This window comes from Symphalangus syndactylus, chromosome 7 (genome assembly GCF_028878055.3).
Source record: "Symphalangus syndactylus isolate Jambi chromosome 7, NHGRI_mSymSyn1-v2.1_pri, whole genome shotgun sequence".
NCBI lineage: Eukaryota > Metazoa > Chordata > Mammalia > Primates > Hylobatidae > Symphalangus > Symphalangus syndactylus.
The window spans coordinates 47,575,476-47,598,065 of record NC_072429.2 but is presented as its reverse complement, the minus strand read 5'-3'; the positions used below and the strand labels follow the sequence as shown (position 1 = coordinate 47,598,065).

The window sequence follows — 22,590 nt, the reverse complement described above, 5'->3', positions numbered from 1 at the left end:
TTGTCCCTTGGTCTAGAGACCTTTAACTGCCCTAAATATTTAATCACCGAGATAGTTAATGCCAATTGTTATATGCCAGGTTCTCTAACTAGGTACTATTTTTAATTTCCATGTAACAGATGAGGAAACCGAAACTCAGGTTAAATAACTTGCCATGGTCACACAGTAAAGCAGCCTGGTTCCAGAGCCCATGGTTTTTTTTGTTGTTGTTGTTGTTGTTGTTTTTGAGACGGAGTCTTGCTCTGTTGCCCAGGCTGGAGTGCAGTGGCGCGATCTCAGCTCACTGCACACTCCGCCTCGAGGGTTCACGCCATTCTTCTGCCCCAGCCTCCCAAGTAGCTGTGCCCGCCACCACGCCTGGCTAATTTTGTTTTTGTATTTTTAGTAGAGACGGGGTTTCACCGTGTTAGCCAGGATGGGTCTCAATTTCCTGCAGACCTCGTGATCCAACGGCCTTGGCCTCCCAAAGTGCTGGGATTACAGGCGTGAGCCACCATGCCCAGCCCAGAGCCCATGTTTTTTAATCGTTACCTTATTGCACCAAATAGTAAAACAAAAAATTCGGTGCTTTTCACAGACTTCAGAGTGGAAAACAGACCAATTGAAAAATGTTGCGATCCTCTTTAACTGCCAAAGGAAGTATGCTTAAACGTATATATGCATAAAATACGATTTAAAAAATATGCAAATAAGGTAAGGATCACAGTAGTTCAAAACAGAGTCAAGGGAATGAGAAAAGATGGTGCCTATGGAGGTAGATTAATGAAAGAAACAGAAGAGAACTATACTTGAATTTTGTTGTTTTTGTTGTTTTTTTTTTTGAGACGTAGTTTTGCTCTGTTGCCCAGGCCTGAGTGCAGTGGCGCGATCTCGGCTCACTGCAAGCTCTGCCTCCCGGGTTCATGCTATTCTCCTGCCTTGGCCTCCCGAGTAGCTGGGACTACAGGCGCCTACCACCACGCCCGGCTAATTTTTTGTATTTTTAGGAGAGACAGGGTTTCACCGTGTTGGCCAGGATGGTCTCAATCTCCTGACCTTGTGATCGCCCACCTCGGCCTCCCAAAGTGTTGGGATTACAGGCGTGAGCCACCACGCCAGGCCTATATTTGAATTTTAATGAGAATTCTTTTTTTTTTTTTTTTTTTGAGACGGAGTCTTGCTCTGTCGCCCAGGCTGGAGTGCAGTGGCGCAATCTCGGCTCACTGCTAGCTCCGCCTCCCGGGTTCACGCCATTCTCCTGCCTCAGCCTCCCTAGTAGCTGGGACTACAGGCGCCCGCCACCACGCCTGGCTAATTTTTTTGTATTTTTAGTAGAGACGGGGTTTCACCGTGGTCTCGATCTCCTGACCTCGTGATCCGCCCGCCTCGGCCTCCCAAAGTGCTGAGATTACAAGCGTGAGCCACCGCGCCCAGCTTTAATGAGAATTCTTAAAAGGTGAAACTAGTGGGGAAAGATTGTAAAACCTAAAAGATTTCTGTATTTTAAAATTCCATAGACAATATAAAAGGACACTGCTGGAAACCAATATGTCTAAGAGGCATTTCAGGAGGGAAAAAACAGCTGAAGACACAATAAAGCCCTAAGTTGATAAATTGAAAGGGTTTGCTGACTTCCAGGCAGTAGTACTGGGAAAAAATTGCTCTTACCTAATCAAAATCTGGTGAAATATATGAATTTGTTAAAACATCTTAAGCTGTCGTCTAGAACAGGATTTTTAAATTTTTATTTATTTTTTTGAGACGGAGATTCGCCGTCGCCAGGCTGGAGTGCGGTGGCGCAATCTCGGCTCACTGTAACCTCCGCCTCCCAGGTTCCAGTGATTCTCCTGCCTCAGCCTCCCCAGTAGCTGGGACTACAAGCATGCGCCACCACGCCCAGCTAATTTTTGTATTTTTAGAGATGGGGTTTCACCATTTTGGCCAGGATGGTCTCAATCTCTTGACCTCATGATCCACCCCCTCGGCCTCCCAAAGTGTTGGGATTACAGGCATGAGCCACTGCACCTGGCCTATTTTTATTTTTTGAGATGCAGTCTCTGTTGCTCAGGTTGGAATGCAGTGGCACCATCTCAGCTCACTGCAACCTCTGCCTCCCAGGTTCAAGCAATTCTCCTGCCTCAGCCTCCCGAGTAGCTGGGACTACAAGCGTGCACCACCATGTCCAGCTAAGTTTTGTATTTTTAGAGACGGGGTTTCACCCGAGTTGGCCAGGATGGTCTCAATCTCTTGAACTCGTGATCCACCCCCTTCGGCCTCCCAAAGTGCTGGGATTACAGGTGTGAGCCGCTGCGCCCGGCCTATTTTTATTTTTTGAGATGCAGTCTCACTCTGTTGCTCAGGCTGGAATGCACCATCTCAGCTCACTGCAACCTCTGCCTCCCAGGTTCAAGCAGTGCTCCTGCCTCAGCCTCCCTAGTAGCTGGGACTACAGCTGTGCGCCACCCTGCCTGGCTTATTTTTTGTATTAGTAGAGATGGGGTTTCACCATGTTGGCCAGGGCCGGTCTCAAACTCCTCACCTCAAGTGATCCACCTCCCTTGGCCTCCCAAAGTGCTAGGATTATAGGCGTGAGCCACTGCACCCAGCCTAGAACAGGATTTTTAAAAGGAAAGAAAATTGATTTTCTACAACATTGTAAGTTGGAATTATTGACAATAGATTATCAACAGGAAGCACAGACATCTCAATTCTGTTACAACTAATTTTTTGTAGCACATTTACATGGAAATACTGATGTTACAACTTTTTTTTTTTTTTCGAGACACAGTTTCGCTCTGTTGCCCAGGCTGGAGTGCAGTGGCGCGATCTTGGCTTACTGCTACCTCCACCTCCCGGGTTCAAGCGATTCTCCTGCCTCAACCTCCTGAGTAGCTGACACTACAGTTGCCCACCACCATGCCTGGCTAATTTTTGTATTTTTAGTAGAGGCAAGGTTTCACCATATTGGCCAGCCTTTTCTAGAACTCCTCACCTCAAATGATCCACCCACCTCGGCCTCCCAAAGTGGTGGGATTACAGACCTGAGACACCACGCCAGGCCATACAACATTTTTATTCAAACTTGAAGGCAAAAGATATTTTGGACACTGGCTTAGAATGATAAATCCTCAGGTAGCCTTTTGAACTATTTTACAAAGATAGGAAGTTAGGGGAAGATGATGAATATAAGAAACAATTATGAGTGGCCGGTGTGGTGGCTCATATCTGTAATCCCAGCACTTCGGGAGGCTGAGGTGGCCGGATCACCTGACTTCAGGAGTTCGAGACGAGCCTGGCCAACACAGTGAAACGCCATCTCTACTAAAAATACAGAAATTAGCCAGGCACAGGCATGGTGTTGCACACTTGTAATTCCAGCTACTCAGGAGGCAGAGGTTGCAGTGACCTGAGATCGTGCAGCTACACTTTAGCCTGGGCAACAGAGTGAGACTCCATGTGAAAAAAAAAAAAAAACTAAGAGTGAATTTATTTATTTATTTATTTTTATTTTTTGAGACTGGGTCTTGCTGTGTCACCCAGGCTGGAGTGCAGTGGCGTGATCTTGGCTCACTGCGGACTCTGCCTCCCAGGCTCAAGCAATTCTCCTGCCTCAGCCTTCTGATTTGCTGGGACTACAGGGGAGCACCACCAAGCCTGGCTAATTTTTTTTTTTTTTTTTTTGAGACGGAGTCTTGCTCTGTCGCCCAAGTTGGAGTGCAGTGGTGTGGTCTCAGCTGACTGCAAGCTCCGCCTCCCGGATTCACGCCAATTTCCTGCCTCAGCCTCCCCAATAGCTGGGACTACAGGTGCCTGCCACCATGCTTGGCTAATTTTTTTTTGTATTTTTTAGTAGAGATGGGGTTTCACTGTGTTAGCCAAGATGGTCTAGATCTCCTGACCCCATGATCCGCCCACCTCAGCCTCCCGAAGTGCTGGGATTACAGGCGTGAGCCACTGCGCCTGGCCACACCTGGCTAATCTTTGTATCTTTTTTTTTTTTTTTTGAGTCGGAGTTTCACTCTTACTGCTTAGGCTGAAGTGCAGGGCACAATCTTGGCTCACTGCAACCTCCGCCTCCCAGGTTCAAGCAATTCTCCTGCCCCAGCCTCCCCAGTAGCTGGGATTACAGGTGACCGCTACCACACCCAGCTAATTTTGTATTTTTAGTAGAGACAGGGTTTTGCCATGTTGGCCAGGTTGGTCTTGAACTCCTGACCTCAGGTGGTCTGCCTGCCTCGGCCTCCCAAAGTGCTGGGATTACAAGCGTGAGCCACCGTGCCTGGCCTGAGTGATGAATTTAGTAAAATATAAATGGATGATAATGTGAATTGTCAAGTATTCAACTCAAAAATTATTTTAAAACATAGTAAGAGAAAACCTAATAGTAGGCATCTACCAGTGCTAACTTCCACAAAACTGAAGACTGGGGAGGGAAGAAGTGTGGAAGTAAAATAATTTTAAAGGGTTTGCCTTGACTCAGAGCAGGCATTGGGTTGGGTATATTGGAGAAGGAAAGGCATTCTAAATGGGTGTATAGAGTTGTTTTTTGTTGTTGTTTGTTTGTTTTTTTTCTCTGAGATGGAGTCTCGCTCTGTCGCCCAGGGTAGAGTACAGTGGTGTGATCTTAGCTCACTGCAACCTCTGCCTCCCAGGTTCAAGCAATTCTCCTGCCTCAGCCTCCTGAGTAGCTAGGACTACAAGCTCACACCACCACGCCTGGCTAATTTTTGTATTTTTAGTAGAGACCGGGTTTCACCGTGTTGGCCAGGATGGTCTTGATTTCCTGACCCTGTGATCCACCCACCTCAGCCTCCCAAAGTGCTGGGATTACAGGCATGAGCCACTGCCTCCTGCCCTTGGAGTACATTTTTAATTGATAGGAAAATAGTTAAAGTTATTAAGTGTAGGAAAATAAACGCTATAGGAAAGAAATAGTTAATAGAACATTTGAAAAAGCATAAGAAAAGTAAACATGAAATTATTATGAAAGACATAAAACGAAACATCAGTTATCAAAAATGTTAATTCCTGGCTGGGCACAGTGTCTCACGCCTGTAATTCCAGCACTTTGGGAGGCTGAGGCAGGCGGAAAAGGCCAGGCACAGTCGCTCACGCCTGTAATCCTAGCACTTTGGGAAGCTGAGACAGGCGGATCACAAAGTCAAGAGATTGAGACCATCCTGGCCAACATGGTGAAACCCTGTTTCTACTAAAAATGGAAAAGTTAGCTGGACCTGGTGGCGTGCACCTGTGATCCCAGCTACTCGGGAGGCTGAGGCAGGAGAATCACTTGAACGCGGGAGGCAGAGGTTGCAGTGATCTGAGATTGTGCCACTACACTCCAGCCTGGCGACAGAGTGAGACTCCGTCTCAAAAAATAATAATAAAAATAAGAAAAGTTAGCCAGGTGTGGTGGCAGGCGCCTGTAATCCCAGCTACTCTGGAGGCTGAGGCAGGAGAATTGCTTGAACCCAGGAGGCAGAAATTGCAGTGAGCTGAGATCGCACCACTGCACTCCAGCCTGGGCAGCAAAGCAATACTGTCTAAAAAAAAAAAAAAAAGGTTAATTCCTTATGAGACAAAAATTCTCAGACTGGGTCACATATTCTATCTACTATAGTAGAGGACTTGGATAAACCACTTTCAGAATTGAACAGATTAAGTAAAAAAGATGAGTGTAATATATATACATCATTCTTATACTTTAGAAATAGAAATCACAGGCCAGGCACGGTGGCTCATGCCTGTAATCCCAGCACTTTGGGAGGCCGAGGTGGGCGGATCATGAGGTCAGGAGTTCGAGACCAGCCTGGCCAACATGACGAAACCCCATGTCTGGCTGGGCACGGTGGCTCACTCTTGTAATCACAGCACTTTGGGAGGCCGAGGCGGGCGGATCACGAGGTCAGGAGATCGAGACCACGGTGAAACCCCGTCTCTACTAAAAATACAAAAAAATTAGCCGGGCGTGGTGGCGGGCGCCTGTAGTCCCAGCTACTCAGAGAGGCTGAGGCAGGAGAATGGCGTGAACCTGGCAGGCAGAGCTTGCAGTGAGCCGAGACTGCTCCACTGCACTCCAGCCTGGGGGACAGAGCAAGACTCCGTCTCAAAAAAAAAAAAAAAAAAAACCCATGTCTACTAAAAATGCAAAAATTAGTGTGTCATGGTGGCATGCGCCTGTAGTCCCAGCTACTCGGGAGGCTGAGACAGGAGAAGCACTTAAACTCGGGAGGTGGAAGTTGCAGTGAGCCGAGATTGTGCCTCTGCACTCCAGCCTGGGTGACAGAGTGAGACTCTGTCTCAAAAAAAAAAAAAAATTAAAAAATTGAAATAGTTGAGGTTGAAAGATCATACCTGCAACTTATCAAATGGTTAAGCAAAAAAAAAAGAGAGAAAACAAGCAAAAGACTGTTTGAATCTAGATGAAAAGTTTGTGTTCCTTGTCCTCTTTCAGTTTTTGATATTGGTATAGAAATACACAATTACAGAATAAAGAATCTCAGAATAGATTCAGACAAATGGGAATTCAATTATGATAAACATGAGGAATAAGCTTTCATTAGTGGGGGATGACGTAATTTATATGGAAAAATATAGATCCTTCACACACTCAAATGTTCACATGAAGTAAAGATTTAAATATAAAAACTTGAAACTATAAAAATATTGAGAGAAAATACAGGAAATATAATCTCAATGTGGGAAAAGACTTCCCAGAACCTGTAAAGGAAAACATATGTCATTTTTAGCTCGTCTGATTGCAAAAATAAAATACAATACATATATAATATCTGGGATTGTTGAAGATGCAGCAAAATGGATGCACCCAAACAGTATAATAGGAATGCATATTGCCACATTTTTATAAATAATCTGTCATCTCTTACAGTTAAAATGCACATGGCCCTTGACACAGTTATTCCCACTTAAAGGAATATATCCTATAGGAAGCACTACTACCTTGTCTCTACTAAAAAAAAAAAAAAGAGTGATCATAGCAAGATTGTGTGTAATGGCAAAAAGTGGAAACATAAATGTACATCAGAAGGGGGGGGTGGTTGAATAAGTGGTGGTGTATCCATTAAATGAAGTATACCAATACCTGTTGACTAGGGAGGATTTTCTGTAATATATTTAATATAATTCTGTTAAAATACAGAAATGTTTTATGCATGTTTATATAAACAAAGAATTATGAAAGGATACATATTAAGCTGTTAACATTGATGAATTACCTCTATGATAGGATCGGAGAGGGAAAAAATATATACACTTTAGACATTTGCATACCTTTTTTCTTTTTTTTTGTAAGTAGTGTGTACTTTTTACATTCATCCCTGTCACTCTTTTTTTGAGAGATGGGATCTTGCTCTATCACCCAGGCTGGAGTGCAGTCTTGCAATCATGGTTCAAGTAATCCTCCTGTCTCAGCTTTGTCTACAGGTGAACACCACCAGGCCCAGCTGATTAAAAATGTTTTTTGTATAGATGGGGTCTTGGTATGTTTCCCACACTGATCTTGAATTCCTGACCCCAAGTGATCCTCCCGCATCGGCCTACACTTCAATGCTTGCTTTCCTAACAAAATTGATCCTAAATTTTGGACCCCGCTGTACAAAAATTTTCAAATGAATACTGAAAGCATAAAGTGAAAAATTACTGTTTATGACAGGTTGAGCATCCCAGTTTGAAAATTTGATATCTGAACTGTTCCAAAGTCCAGAACTTTTTGAATGCTAACATGACACTCAAAATTTCAGATTTGGGATGCTCAACTGCAAGTATAATACAGTATTCCAAAATCTGAAAAAAAAAAAAAAAAAAACCAAAACACTTGTGGTTCTAAGCATTTTGGATTAAGAGGTATTCCACATTTATTTTGTGATTTTCACTAGGGAAATCTGATTTACATGTGTATTTTAATGACTACTGGATACATTAAACTAGTTTTTCTGAGTTAGTCTTGCTGTGTTATCAAGACGTGTTATCTCCTTTGCATGAGATTAATACTGAACATTTTTTATTTTTGATATATTTTCTGACAGTTTTAGGGTTTTAAAGCATAACATGCCTTGAAACAAATACAGGCTGTAAAAAATCTGGGGAAAAATTATTGGCTTTCTCACTAATTCCTGCCATTTTTTTTTTTTTTTTTTTTTTTTTTTTTGAGGTGCAGTTTCACCATTGTTGCCCAGGCTGGAGTGCAGTGGAGCAATCTTGGCTCACCACAACCTCTGCCTCAGCCTTCCGAGTAGCTGTAATTACAGGCATGCGCCACCACACCTGGCTAATTTTGTGTTTTTAGTAGAGACAGGGTTTCTCCATGTTGGTCAGGCTGGTCTCGAACTCCCGACCTCAGGTGATCTGCATGCCTCAGCCTCCCAAAGTGCTGGGATTACAGACGTGAGCCACCACGCCCAGCCTACCTGCCAGTTTTATAGTGGGTCAGAATGAGGCATGAGCCAAAGATAAGATAGTAACAGATGAGGCTGGGTGCGTTGGCTCACGCCTGTAATCCAGCAGTTTGGGAGGCCAAAGTGGGCGGATCACCCGAGGTTGGGAGTTTGAGACCAGCCTGACCAACGTGGAGAAACCCCCGTCTCTACTAAAAATATAAAGTTAGCCAGGCGTGGTGGAGCATTTCTGTAATCCCACCTACTCGGGAGGCTGAGGCAGGACAGTCGCTTGAACCCAGGAGATGGAGGTTGCGGTGAGCCGAGATCGAGATCGCGCCATTGCACTCCAGCCTTGTTCTTGTTGCACTCCAGGCAACAAGAATAAAACTCTGTCCCAAAAACCAAAAAGTAACAGCTGAGTATAGTCAGCTTCTCAGTTTTGTGTTTTTTGTTTTCCTCTGTGACTTATTTGTACCAGAGTTTGTTTTTTTACTGTATTTTTAAGTCATTATCTGCTTTCTGTCCTTGAAAGTCCTTCAAGCGAATTAGGTCCTCCTTTTGTGTGCCCAGCATTTCCTCTAAGTTTTAATTATTTTTGTTCTGGAGAAAAGCATTCTCTCAGCCAGGGGAGACTCTCAACATACAGGTTTGAGCTCATTGACTCTTAGGATGTTAAAGACATTTGTTTCTGGCTATTTCTGAATAGGATTATGATACACTCCAGCTGTTGCACACATTTTTACTGTGTATTATTTTCTTAAGGGTTACCCTGGAGGTTATAATTAACATCTTAGTTTGTAACAGTTCAATTTGAGTTAATATCAGCTTAGTTTCAAGTGTATCCAAAAGACTATATAGCTTAGTGTCCCCCCACTATTATTACATTTGTAATAATGTAATTACAAAATAATTACATGTATTTTGTAATTTGTTACTACAAAATACATCTTTATACATTGCATGCCCATTAACATAGATTTATAATTCTTATATTATACATTGATAATTCTTATATTATGCATTCTTTTTTTTTTTTAGACAGAGTCTCGCTCTTGTTGGCCCAGGCTGGATTGCAGTGGCACTGTCTCGGCTCACTGTACCCTCAGCCTCCCGGGTTCCAGCAGTTCTCCTGCCTCAGCCTCCCAAGTAGCTGAGATACAGGTGCCTGCCATCATACCCACCTAATTTTTTTGTATTTTTAGTAGAGACGGGGTTTTGCCATGTTGGCCAGGCTGGTCTCGAACTCCTGACCTCAGGTGATCCACTCACTTCGGCCTCCCAAAGTGCTGGGATTACAGACATGAGCCACTGTGCCCAGCCTTATCTTTTAAATAATGCAGAAAGGAAGAGGAGTAATAAGCCAAAATATGTTATTACAGACTTTTGTGACTACCTGTATAGTTACTTTTACTGGCATTTTAATTTTGTGTGGATTCAGTTTAATGTCTATAGAGTTCTTTCATTTCAGCTTGAACGACTCACTTTAGCTTTTCTTATAGGACAGGTCTACTAGTGACAAACTCTGTCCATTTTTGCTTATCTGGCAATGACTTAATTTCTCCTTCATTTTTAAAAGGGTAGTTTTGCCAGATAAAGAATTCTTGGTTCGATTTTTTTCTTTCAGCATTTTGAATATGTTACCTTCTGACCTCCATGGTTTCTGGTGAGAAATCAGCTGTTAATCTTATTGAGGATCCCTTGTATGTAATGAGTTGCTTCTCTTGGTGTTTTCAAGATGCTCTCTTTGTCTTTCAACAATTCGATTGTAATGTGTATTGGTATGGGTCGTATTGAATTTATCCTACCTGGGGTTAATTGAACTTCTTAGATACATAGATTTGTGTCTTTTTATCAAATTTGGGGAGTTTTAGGCTGTTATCTCTTCAAATGTTTCTGACCTATTCTCCTTTTCTTCTGGGAATTCCATTGTGTATATTTTGGCACAGTTGATGTCTCCTGGGTCTCTCAACGTTCTGTTCATTTTTCTTCATTTCCTCATTCTGCTTCTCAGACTGGATAAATCTCAATTGACCTTAACTTAAATTTGCTGATTCTTTTGTCTCCCTGCTCATATCTGTGTTTAACCCCTCTAGTAAATTTTTCATTTCAGTTGTACCATTTTTTTTTTTTTTTTTTTTTTTTTTGAGATGGAGTCTTGCTCTGTTGCCCGGGCTGGAGTGCAGTGGCGTGGTCTCAGCTCACTACAGCCTCCACCTCCAGGTTCAAGCGATACTCCTGGCTCAACCTCCTGGGTAGCTGGGACTACAGGCACGTGCTACCACATCTGGCTAATTTTTGTACTTTTAGTAGAGGCAGGGTTTCACTATGTTGGCCAGGCTGGTCTTGAACTCCTGACCTCGTGATCCTCCTGCCTCGGCCTCCCAAAGTGCTGGGATTACAGGCATGAGCCACCTCACCTGGCCCAGTTTACTTTTAAACTCCAAAATTTCTATTTGTCTTTTTTTTTTTTTTTTTTGGAGACAGAGTTTTCACTCTTGTTGCCCAGGCTGGAGTGCAGTGGCATGATCTCTGTTCACTGCAACCTCCACTTCTTGGGTTCAAGCGATTCTTCTGCCTCAGCCTCCCAAGTAGCTGAGATTACAGGCATGCACCCCCATGCCCGGCTAAATTTTTTGTATTTTTAGTAGAGACAGGGTTTCACCATGTTGTCCAGGCTGGTCTCGAACTCCTGACTTCAGGTAATCTGCCTGCCTTGGCCTTTCAAAGTGCTGGGATTACAGGCATAAACCACCACAGCCCATTATTTGTCTCTGTTGATATTCTCTATTTGGTGAGACATCATTCTATGGTTCCTTTTATTTTTTTCTACATGGTTTCCTTTAGCTCTTTTAACATATTTAATATACTTGAAGTCTTTGGCCAGGCACAGTGGCACTTTGGGAGGCTGATGCGGGCAGATCACCTGAGGTCAGGAGTTTGAGACCAGCCTGGCCAACATGGTGAAACCCCATCTCTACTAAAATACTACAAAAATTAGCTGGGTGTGGTGGCGGGCGCCTGTAATCCCAGCTACTCGGGAGGCTGAGGAAGGAGAATCACTTGAACCTGGGAGGCAGAGGTTGCAGTGAGCCAAGATCAAGCCACTGCACTCCAGCCTGGGCAACACAGGGGGACTCAGTCTCAAAAAATAAATAAATAAATAGGCTGGGCGCGGTGGCTCACGCCTGTAATCCTAGCACTTTGGGAGGCAAAGTCAGGAGTTTGAGACCAGGCTGGCCAACATGGTGAAAACCCCATCTCTACTAAAAGCTACAAAAATTAGCTGGACATGGTGGTGGTTGCCTTGATCCCAGCTACTTGGGAGGCTGAGGCAGGAGAATCACTTGAACCCAGGAGGCGGAAATTGCAATGAGCTGAGATCGTGCCATTGCACTGCAGCCTGGGTGACAGAGCAAAACTCGGTCTCAAAAACAATACATTAAATAAATAAAGTCGGCTGGGCACGGTGGCTCATCCCTGTAATACTAGCACTTTGGGAGACCAAGGCAGGCGAATCACAAAGTCAGGAGTTCAAGACTAGCCTGACCAACATGGTGAAACCCTGTCTCTACTAAAAATACAAAAATTAGCCAAGTGTGGTGGCGTGCACCTGTAATCCCAGCTACTCGGGAGGCTGAGGTAGGAGAATCACTTGAACCCAGGAGGCGGAGGTTGCAGTGAGCCAAGATCGCACCATTGCACTCCAGCCTGGGCAAAAAGAGCAAAACACTCCTCCTCAAAAATAATAAAAAAGTCTTTGTCCAATCTAATATCTGGGTTCCCTTGGGGACAGTTTCTATTAATTTATTTTTTGCCTGTGTATGGGCCATACTTTTTTATTTCTTTGCATGCCTCATAATTTCTGTTGAAAATGACATTTCGGGCTGGGCACGGTGATTTACGCCTGTAATCCCAACACTTTGAGAGAGAGTCCAAGGCGAGTGGATTATTTGATGTCAGGAGTTCGAGACCAGCCTAGCCAACATGGTGAAACCCCGTCTCTACTAAAAATATATAGAAAATTAGCCAGGTGTGCTGGCATGCACCTGTAGTCCCAGCTACTGGGGAGGCTGAGGCAGGAGAATCACTTGAGCCTGGGAGGTGGAGATTGCAGTGAGCTGAGATTGAGCCACTGCACTTCAGCCTGAGTGACAGAGCAAGACACTGTCTCAAAAAAAAAAAAAAAAATGACATTTTGAATGATATAATATGGCAATTCTGGAAATTAGATTCTCCCCAGGTTTGTTGCCACTTATTGTGGTTGTCATTTTAGTGCCTTTTCTGAAAGAGTTTAGTAAAATTTGTATTCTTATTGTGTGTGTGACCATTGAAGTCTCTTCCATTAGCTTAGTGGTCAGCTAGTGATTTGACAGATTTTTTTAAATGCCTTTAAGCAAAAAACAACTTCCCCAGTCTTGGCATATGGGTCCTATGGATGTGTTGAGGCACACCTTCAACAGCTCTGCCTTTGCCTTCACTTCCTGCATGGGCAGAGCCTGAAATTCAGCCAGAGGTGAAAACTTAGAGCCTTTTCAGGTCTTTTCTGAACATCTGCTCAGCACTGACATGCCTATGGCTTTCTAGGACTACCAGAATATGTGGGAGCTTTTCAAAGCCCTTACTCTCAAAGCATCTCCTTCACCAGCCTTTCTTCCCAGGCTTTTTACTGTGTTGTTTGCCCTGTTATTGCTACTGTATTTACCCTTAACTGTTTTTGACAAATATGTGTGCTACTGCCCCACCCCACTCCCCATAGCAAACTCTTGAGCCAGTCCTTCAGGGAGCTAGGTCAAAACAACCAGAGTTCTTTGTTAATATTTATTATATTGCAGCCAGGCACTGCGGCTCACGCCTGTAATCCAAACACTCAGGGAGGCTGAGGCGGGCAGATCACGAGGTCAAGAGATCGAGACCATCCTGGCCAACATGGTGAAACCCCGCCTCTACTAAAAATACAAAAATTAGCTGGGTGTGGTGGCACGTGCCTGTAGTCCCAGCTACTCGTGAGGCTGAGGAAGGAGAATCGCTTGAACCTGGGAGGCAGAGGTTGCAATGAGCTGAGACCACGCCACTACACTCCAGCCTGGGCAACAGAGCAAGACTCCATCTCAAAAAAATAAAAATAATATGGATATTGCTACCTCCAACTTGTACCAAGAATGCAGGCTGTTGTCTTCAAGGCTTCCCAAGCTGCAAATGGGAGATGGCACCAGGGTAGTTTAAAATACCACAGAGGTATTTTACCAGAATTGAACTGATTTTTTTTTTCCTTAAGCATTCCTCTGGAAGTTTATGATTGCATTGGCAGTTCTTTTTAGTAGTTCTGTAGAAATAGGGGTCTCACTATGTTGCCCATGCTGGTTTTGAACAGCTGGGTCTGGAGGCCCATCTCAGACTCCCAAAGTGCTGGGCCCTGGTGCATGTTTTAGAGTCAGGCTACCTTGACTTGAATTTCAGCTCCACTGTTCACTAGTTGCATAACCTGGAACAAGTTACTTAAGACTTTGTTCTTTGTCATGGAAATGAATTTGACCATAATCCCTACATCCACAGGACTTGTGAGTATTAAATAGATGATGACTGTAAGGCCCTTAAATGCAATACTGTTGTTGCATATGTGTTTACTTTTTAAGAAAAATATATACCACATTAGCAGTGCTTACTTCTAGGAAAAGGATTTGGAGTGAGGATTGTGTCTGGTGGTGCGGAGGGAGTCAGCTACCTTTTTTGCTCACTTTTTCTGTCACAGTTGAAAATGTATAGCTAAAAGACTGACTAGCATTGAACACATTGGGTATATATTCAAGAGAACTGAAAACATGCTCATATAAACACTTGTACACAAATACCGGTAACAGCATTATTAATAGCCAAAAAGTGGAAACAACTGCAGATGTTCATTAATCAGAGTAGATAAACAAAATGTGTATCTCTATACAATGGAATATTGTTTGGCAATAAAATGGAATGAAGTGCTGATACATGCTACAACATAGGTGAACCTTGAAAACATTGTAATAAGTGAAAGAAGCCAGACATGAGAAGAGGACACATATTTTATGATTCCATTTATATGCAATGTTTAGAACAGGCAAATCTATAGAGACAGAAAGTAGACTAATGGTTGCCCACAGTTGGGGGGCTTGGGAAATGGAGAGTGACTACAGATGAGTATGGAGTTTCTTTTTTTTTTTTTTTTTTGAGACGGAGTCTCACTCTGTCGCCCAGGCTGGAGTGCAGTGGCGCAATCTCGGCTCACTGCAAGCTCTGCCTCCCGGGTTCATGCCATTCTCCTGCCTCAGCCTCCTGAGTAGCTGGGACTACAGGCGCCCGCCACCACACCCAGCTAATTTTTTTTTGTATTTTTAGTAGAGACGGGGTTTCACCGTGGTCTCGAACTCCTGACCTCGTGATCCGCCCGCCTCGGCCTCCCAAAGTGCTGGGATTACAAGCGTGAGCCACCGCGCCTGGCCGAGTATGGAGTTTCTTTTTGGGGTGGTGAAAATATTCTGGAATTAGGTAATGGTGGTGGTGTTTAAACCACTGAATCAAACACTTTAAAATAGTAAATTCTTTTTTTGAGACGAGGTCTTGCTCTGTTGCCCAGGCTGGAATGCAGTGGCATGCGATCATGGCTTTCTGCAGCCTTGACCTCGGGCTCATGTGATCCTCCCACTTTACTCTCCTGAGTATCTGGGACCACAGGCGTGCACCACCACACCCAGCTAAGTTATTTTTTTTTGAGACAGAGTCTCAAAAATTACGCCGGGCTGGAGAATGCAGTGGTGCGATCTTGGCACACTGCAACCTCTACCTCCTGGGTTCAAGTGATTCTTCTGCCTCAGCCTGCTGTGTAGCTGGGATTACAGGTGTGCACCATCACACCCGGCTAATTTTTTTTTTTTTTTCAGTAGAGACAGGGTTTTGCCATGTTGGCCAGGCTGGTCTCAAACTCCTGACCTCAAGTGATCCACCCGCCTCAGCCTCCCAAAGTGCTCGGATTACAGGCATGAGCCACGGTGCCCGGTGTGAAAAGTAGGATTTTGTGGGCATAAGTTGGGACAGGATACAAATTGGGAACATAATGAAAAGCTATTTTATATTGGGGTGTCTTTGTACCTAACTTAATGATAAGGTTCAGATGCATATTAAGCCTAAGCAAAGTTCCATCCAGTTGTGAGGCAGGATCAATCCCAGCTATTCACAGTGTTAGAGGAATATCTAAAATGTAATTATTTAACAGTAAGCAGTTTGGTAGCCTGCCATATAAGAATGAGTAATTTTCGGCTGGGCGCAGTGGCTCATGCCTTTAATCCCAGCACTTGGGAGGCTGAGGTGGGTGGATCACTTGAGGTCAGGCGTTTGAGGCCAGCCTGGCCAACGTGGTGAAACCCTGTCTCTACTAAAAATACAAAAGAATTAGCTGGGCATGGTGGCATGCTCCTGTAATCCCAGCTATACAGGAGGCTGAGGCAGGAGAATCTCTTGAATCCGGGAGGCGGAGGTTGCAGCGAGCCGAGATTGCACCACTGTACTCTGTCTCAAAAAAAAAAATGGGTAATTTTCTTCTTTTCTTTTTTTTGAGATGGAGTCACGCTTGATGCCCAGGCCAGAGTGCAGTGGCGCAGTCCCGGCTCACTGCAACCTCCGCCTCCCAGGTTCAAGCGATTCTTCTGCCTCAGACTCCCAAGTAGCTGGGACTACAGGCGTGTGCCACCACACCTGGCTAATTTTTGTATTTTTAGTAGAGATGGGGTTTCACCATATTGGCCAAGCTGGTCTCGAACTCCCGATCTCGTGATCTGCCCGCCTTGGCCTCCCAAAGTGTTGGAATTACAGGTGGGAGCCACCGCACCCAGCCTAATTATTTTCTTTAGAGGAACTGGTTATTATTTAGTCAAAACTTGCTATCAAAATAGTTTTTCATCCAAGTTTAATGATAAAAATAACAAAGATATCCATTGTCTGTTTTCTGTCTTGTCTGCTTTTACGGTGCCTCAATCTCCTAACAAATCATATTATCATATTTTCTTTCTACCGACACCCTAGCACTTAACTCTGAGTCTGTTTCTGCCTTTCTTCTTTTGTTTGATTGTATTACTGTTTTTCAAGATAGGGTCTTGCTCTGCCGCCCAGGCTGGAGTGCAGTGGCACTATCTCAGCTCACTGCAACCTCCACCTCCCAGGGTCAGGAGATCCTCCTGCCTTGGCCTCCCAAGTAGCTGGGACTGCAGGCGTGCACCACTGTACCCGGCTTTGCCATATTGCCCAGGCTGGTATCAAACTCCTGGGCTCAAGCGATCCACCCCTGTCGACCTCCCAAAGTGTTGGGATTATAGGCATGAGCCGCACCCAGCTTGTTTCTGCCTGCCTTTCTTTTTTCCTTTCTTTCCTTTTTTTTTTTTCTTTTTTGGAGACAGGGTCTTGCTTTCTTGCCAGGCTGAAGTGCAGTGGTGTGCTCTCTCCTCTCTGCAACCTTTGCCTCCCAGGTTCCAGTGATTCTCTTGCCTCAGCCTCCCAAATAGCTGGGATTATAGGCATGCACCACCACATCCAGCTAATTTTTTGTATTTGTAGTAGAGATGAGGTTCTCTATGTTGCCCAGGCTGGTCTCAAACTCCTGGGCTCAAGCGATCCGCCTGCTTTGGCCTCCCAAAATGCTGGAATTACTGGAGTGAGCCACAGTGCCCAGCCTGCCTTTCTTTTATAGACATACATACTATAACTAGGACAGAAGTTCCCAGAAATTTTTAGTTGAGGACCTCTCAACAATTAAAATTTTCACCACTATGATCCTGTTGTCATTAGTATCTAGTATTTGTCATATTACATGAACAGCTATGGATTTTTATTACACTTATGTCCTCTTAAGGATAAGTCCATAAAATTTAAAGGGCCAGGCAACACATAGGGCTAGTCTTTTCCCTGAAACTTATCCCAAAGGGAAAAAAATACATATATTTCCAGTAGGATATTTTAGATTTAGTGTTTTACTTGATTATGACAAATTGAGGTAAGCAGACCTCAATAAGCCTTTCTTTGGCGCAAGTCACAATACTGCTTGAGTTTATGTACAGGTGAATTATTTTATGTAAATCTATTTTTAGTGATTTCAAACAATGAATTGGAATATTTTAGAATGTGAAACCTTGTGCTTCAAATATTTAGCCTGCAATGTATCAATTAGGTTAGATCATGTTATCAGCTATTGAGTAGTATAAGACATCAGGCTTGTATTTGATACTACTTTTACTCAGATGAAAAGATACTGGGCTGGGCGCGATGGCTTACGCATGTAATCCCAGCACTTTGGGAGGCCGAGACAGGTGGATCATTTGAGGTCTTGAGTTCAAGACTAGCCTGGCCAACATGGTGAAACCCAGTCTCTACTAAAAATACAAAAGTTAGCCAGGTGATAATGGCATACGCCTGTAATCCCAGCTACTCTGGAGGCTAAGGCAGGAGAAATGCTTGAGCCTGGGAGGTGGAGGTTGCGGTGAGCTGAGATCACGCCACTGCACTCCAGTCTGGGTAAAACCCTGTCTCAAAAAAAAAAAAAAAAAAAAAGATGCCTGAAACTCACTGTACAGTGAGGAACTCCAGACATAGAAGAACTTGACATGGACCTAGAGAAAAAGCAGACACAGAATATGGGCTGTCAAGGAGAGATCAGAGCTATATACATGAAGAACCTAAGAGGTTATTAAAAATCTGTTAGTTTTCACTTTCAATCCCTGGACTTTTTGAAGTCAGTTTTTAAAAATTGAATTTGATTTTCATCATTTCATCACTTGATGACTCAGGCTTTCAGACCGTGTTTGGTTTTTGTTGCTGTTGTTTTTCGAGGTGAAGTTTTGCTCTGTCGCCTAGGCTGGAGTGCAGTGGTGCAGTCTCAGCTCACTGCAACCTCCACCTTCTGGGTTAAAGTGATTCTCCTGCCTCAGCCTCCTGAGTAGCTGGGATTACAGGCATGTACCACCACGCCCAGCTAATTTTTTTGTTTTGGGTTTTTTTTTTTTTTTTTTTTTTTTTTTTGAGATGGAGTTTCACTCTTTTTGCCCAGGCTGGAGTGCAATGGCGCAATCTCAGCTCACCACAGCCTCCGCCTCCTGGGTTCAAGCAATTCTTCTGCCTCAGCCTCCCGAGTAGCTGGGATTACAGGCATGTGCCACCATGCCCGGCTAATTTTGTATTTTTAGTAGAGACAGGGTTTCACCATGTTGGTCAGGCTGGTCTTGAACTCCCGGCCTCAGGTGATCCACCCGCCTCGGCCTCCCAAAGTGCTGGGATTACAGGCATGAGCCACTGTGCCTGGCCTTTTTTGTACTTTTGGTAGAGACAAGGTTTCACCATGTTAGGCTGGTCTCAAACTCCTGACCTTAAATGATCCACCTGCCCCCGCCTCCCAAAGTGCCGGGATTACAGGCATGAGCCACTGCGTCCAGCCAACCATGCTTGCTTTACAAAGCAAGTGATATGTAATATAAAATATAAATTGGATGGTTTGGAGAGTCCATGTAAGCAACTGATGGACTTCATTTACTGTTATCAGAAAACATTAGATGTGGCCGGGCGCGGTGGCGCACACCTATAATCTCAGCACTTTGGGAGGTCAAGGCAGGCAGATTATCTGAGGTCAGGAGTTCAAGACCAGCCTGGCCAACGTGGTGAAACTCCATCTCTACTAAAAATACAAAAATTAGCTGGGCATGGTAGCACGTGCCTGTAATCCCAGCTACTTGGGAGGCTGAGGCGGGAGAATCGCTTAAACTTGGGCAGTTGAGGTTGCAGTGAGCCAAGATCATGCCACTGCATTCCAGCCTGGGTGACAGAGTGAAACTCTCTCGGCCGGGCGCGGTGGCTCAAGCCTGTAATCCCAGCACTTTGGGAGGCCGAGGCGGGCGGATCACGAGGTCAGGAGATCGAGACCATCCTGGCTAACACGGTGAAACCCTGTCTCTACTAAAAATACAAAAAATCAGCCGGGCGTGTTGGCGGGCGCCTGTAGTCCCAGCTCCTCGGGAGGCTGAGGCAGGAGAATGGCCTGAACCCGGGAGGCGGAGCTTGCAGTGAGCCGAGATCGCGCCACTGCACTCCAGCCTGGGTGACACAGCAAGACTCCGTCTCAAAAAAAAAAAAAAAAAAAAAAAAGAAACTCTCTCAAAAAACAACAAAAAAGAAAACATTAGATGTTTTAGGCCGTCCTCTCCTATTTCTTAAAACATTAAAATCATTTGGAAAAAACAAACATGAAGCTTTCCAATTGTTCAACTTACCGTGTATTTTTAATGTATCAACTACCTCCAACACCTATTCATGATGCCTGCTAATAATAAGCAGATGCTCACTAAGAACTGAAAGAATCAGCTGGGCCCAGTGGCTCATGCATATAATCCCAGCACTTTGAGAGGCTTAGGTGGGAGAATCACTTGAGCCCAGAAATTCGAGACCAGCCTGGGTAACACAGACCTTGTTTCTACAAAAAATAAAAAAAATTCAGCCAGGTGGTGTGGTGCACACCTGTAGTCTGTTACTTGGGAGGCTGAGGCAAGAGATCGAGGCTATGGTGAGCCATGATCACACCATTGCACTCCAGTCTGGATGACGGAGTAAAACCTTGTCTCAGAAAGAAAAACCCTGAATGAATAAGTAAATTAACTGTGTTGTTGTTCTTTTAAGGTTAAAAACGACAACAAACATCAGCCATGAAAGATCCAAGTCGCAGCAATACTAGCCCAAGCATCATCAATGAAGATGTGATTATTAACGGTCATTCTCATGAAGATGACAATCCATTTGCAGAGTACATGTGGATGGAAAATGAAGAAGAATTCAACAGACAAGTTAGTTTTTTTGTACAAACATGTTTTCATAGTCCATTCCGGCCCTCAATATGATTGTACTTGTCCCTGAAATGTGTTTTTCTTGTCCTTTATGTATGAAGTATGTAGACTGATATGCCACCACTCCTATTTATTTGGCTGCTGATTACTACCAGGCTTAACTGCTTACGGAAATAACCTGGGGAGCTTGTTTCAGGGTCCCACCCTAGAGATTCTGAATCAGGAGGATGAGGGTGGAGCCTGGGAAACTGTTTCAAAGCTCTCAGATGGTTCCAATGAGCAGTCAGATTTGGAAACCACTGCCTTATGCCAGTCAGATGGCTGTGTTACCGTGAAAGTCAAGAGCATTCAGGAGTCAGGAGCAGACAGGCACAGTAAAAATAGACAGGCATCTCTTTTTACCTCTTCCCTGCCACCCTCAATGGAAAAAAGAATGTTCTACTAATAAAAGTAAAAACAGAAAAACCCTAAACAGATCTTCGCAGGTCATTATGGTAAGCATTTTTTTTTCCTTAGCATGGAAGCAGAAAAGAAAGTATGACTTTGTGCCTTTAAATGGTTTAGTTCAAGATATTTTAAGCCATTCCTAGTGATACCTACCAAGTGTGCTATAAATTATCCTTTATTATAAATCTAGATAGAAGAGGAGTTATGGGAAGAAGAATTTATTGAACGCTGTTTCCAAGAAATGCTGGAAGAGGAAGAAGAGCACGAATGGTTTATTCCAGCTCGAGATCTCCCACAAACTATGGACCAAATCCAAGACCAGTTTAATGACCTTGTTATCAGTGATGGCTCTTCTCTGGAAGATCTTGTGGTAAAAAGTTATTTTTCATCTTTTTAAAACCTAGTGCATCTTTTGCATAAGTGGAAAAGCCAGCTCCCGTCTATTTAAGAATTCTACATCTCTTTCCCCTTGAGAAATTGTGCTGCTTCTGGCCGGGCATGGTGTCTCACGCCTATAATCCCAGCACTTTGGGAGGCCGAGGTGGGTGGTTGACTTGAGGTCAGGAGTTTGAGACCAGCCTGACCAACATGGAGAAACCCCATCTCTACTAAAAAGATTAGCCGGGCGTGGTAGCACATGCCTGTGATCCCAGCTACTCGGGAGACTGAGGCAGGAGAATCACTTGAACCCGGGAGACAAGTTGTGGTGAGCCGAGATCGCACCATTGCACTCCAGCCTGGGCAACAAGAGCGAAACTCCATAAAAAAAAATAAATAAATAGAATAAAAAATAACAAAATTTGGCCTGGCACGGTGGCTCACGCCTTTAATCCCAGCACTTTGGGAGGCCGAGATGGGTGGATCACCTGAGGTCAGGAGTTCAAGACCAGCCTGGCCAACGTGGTGAAACCCCATCTGTACTAAAAATACAAAAATTAGCTGGGTGTGGTGGTACATGCCTCTAATCCCAGCTACTCAGAAGGCTGAGGCAGAATTGCTGGAACCTGGGAGGTAGAGGTTGCAGTAAATGGAGATCGCACCATTGCACTCCAGCCTGGGCAACAGAGTGAGACTCTGACTCAAAAAAAAAAAGAAAAAAAAATACAAAAATTAGCTGGACATGGTGGCGGGTGCCTGTAGTTCTAGCTACTTGGGAGGCTGAGGCAAGAGAATCGCTTCAACCTGGAAGGCAGAGGTCGCAGTGATCCGAGATTACGCCACTGCACTCCACCGTGGGTGACAGAGCAAGACTGTCTCAAAAAAAAAAAAAAAAGGAAAAAGAAATTGTGCTGCTTTTTACAATGGAAGCAGAGTCTCACGACATGGAATCACTTCTGGCAACACTGTAGAGCTAGTCTTAGACGGACTTCTAGCCCCTGCTTTTAGTCCTGATGTTGCCCTAGGGTACTTAAATGTCCTAAAGAATTAATAATTTAGGCCGGGCACGGTGGCTCAAGCCTGTAATCCCAGCACTTTGGGAGGCCGAGGCGGGCGGATCACGAGGTCAGGAGATCGAGACCACGGTGAAACCCTGTCTCTACTAAAAATACAAAAAATTAGCCGGGCGTGTTGGCGGGCGCCTGTAGTCCCAGCTGCTCAGGAGGCTGAGGCAGGAGAATGGCGGGAACCCGGGAGGCGGAGCTTGCAGTGAGCCGAGATCGCGCCACTGCACTCCAGCCTGGGGGACAGAGCGAGACTCCGTCTCAAAAAAAAAAAAAAAAAAAAAAATTAATAATTTAAAAACACACACAATATTATCATGTTACTTGCCTCTACAAAAGTAGCTTGATGGAGAAGTTTTGCTCTTTAGTCTTGTCTTGGCTGGGTGCAGTGGCTCATGCCTGTAATCCCGATACTTTGGGAGGCCGAGGCACGCGGATCACGAGGTCAAGAGTTCGAGACCAGCCTGACCAACATGGTGAAAC

The 22,590-nt window shown here is 44.4% G+C and overlaps 1 protein-coding gene across 1 annotated transcript in view; it reads left to right on the top strand.

The window, feature by feature from the left end:
- The window catches only part of PAIP2 (poly(A) binding protein interacting protein 2), a 29,656-nt gene that overhangs the window by 3,032 nt on the left and 4,034 nt on the right, over positions 1 to 22,590 (top strand). The window contains exons 2-3 of the mRNA XM_055286064.2: positions 20,055 to 20,218; positions 20,856 to 21,035. Of these exons, the coding sequence (XP_055142039.1) occupies positions 20,081 to 20,218; positions 20,856 to 21,035 (318 nt within the window). The 5' untranslated portion in view covers positions 20,055 to 20,080. The remainder of the gene's footprint in view (positions 1 to 20,054; positions 20,219 to 20,855; positions 21,036 to 22,590) is intronic.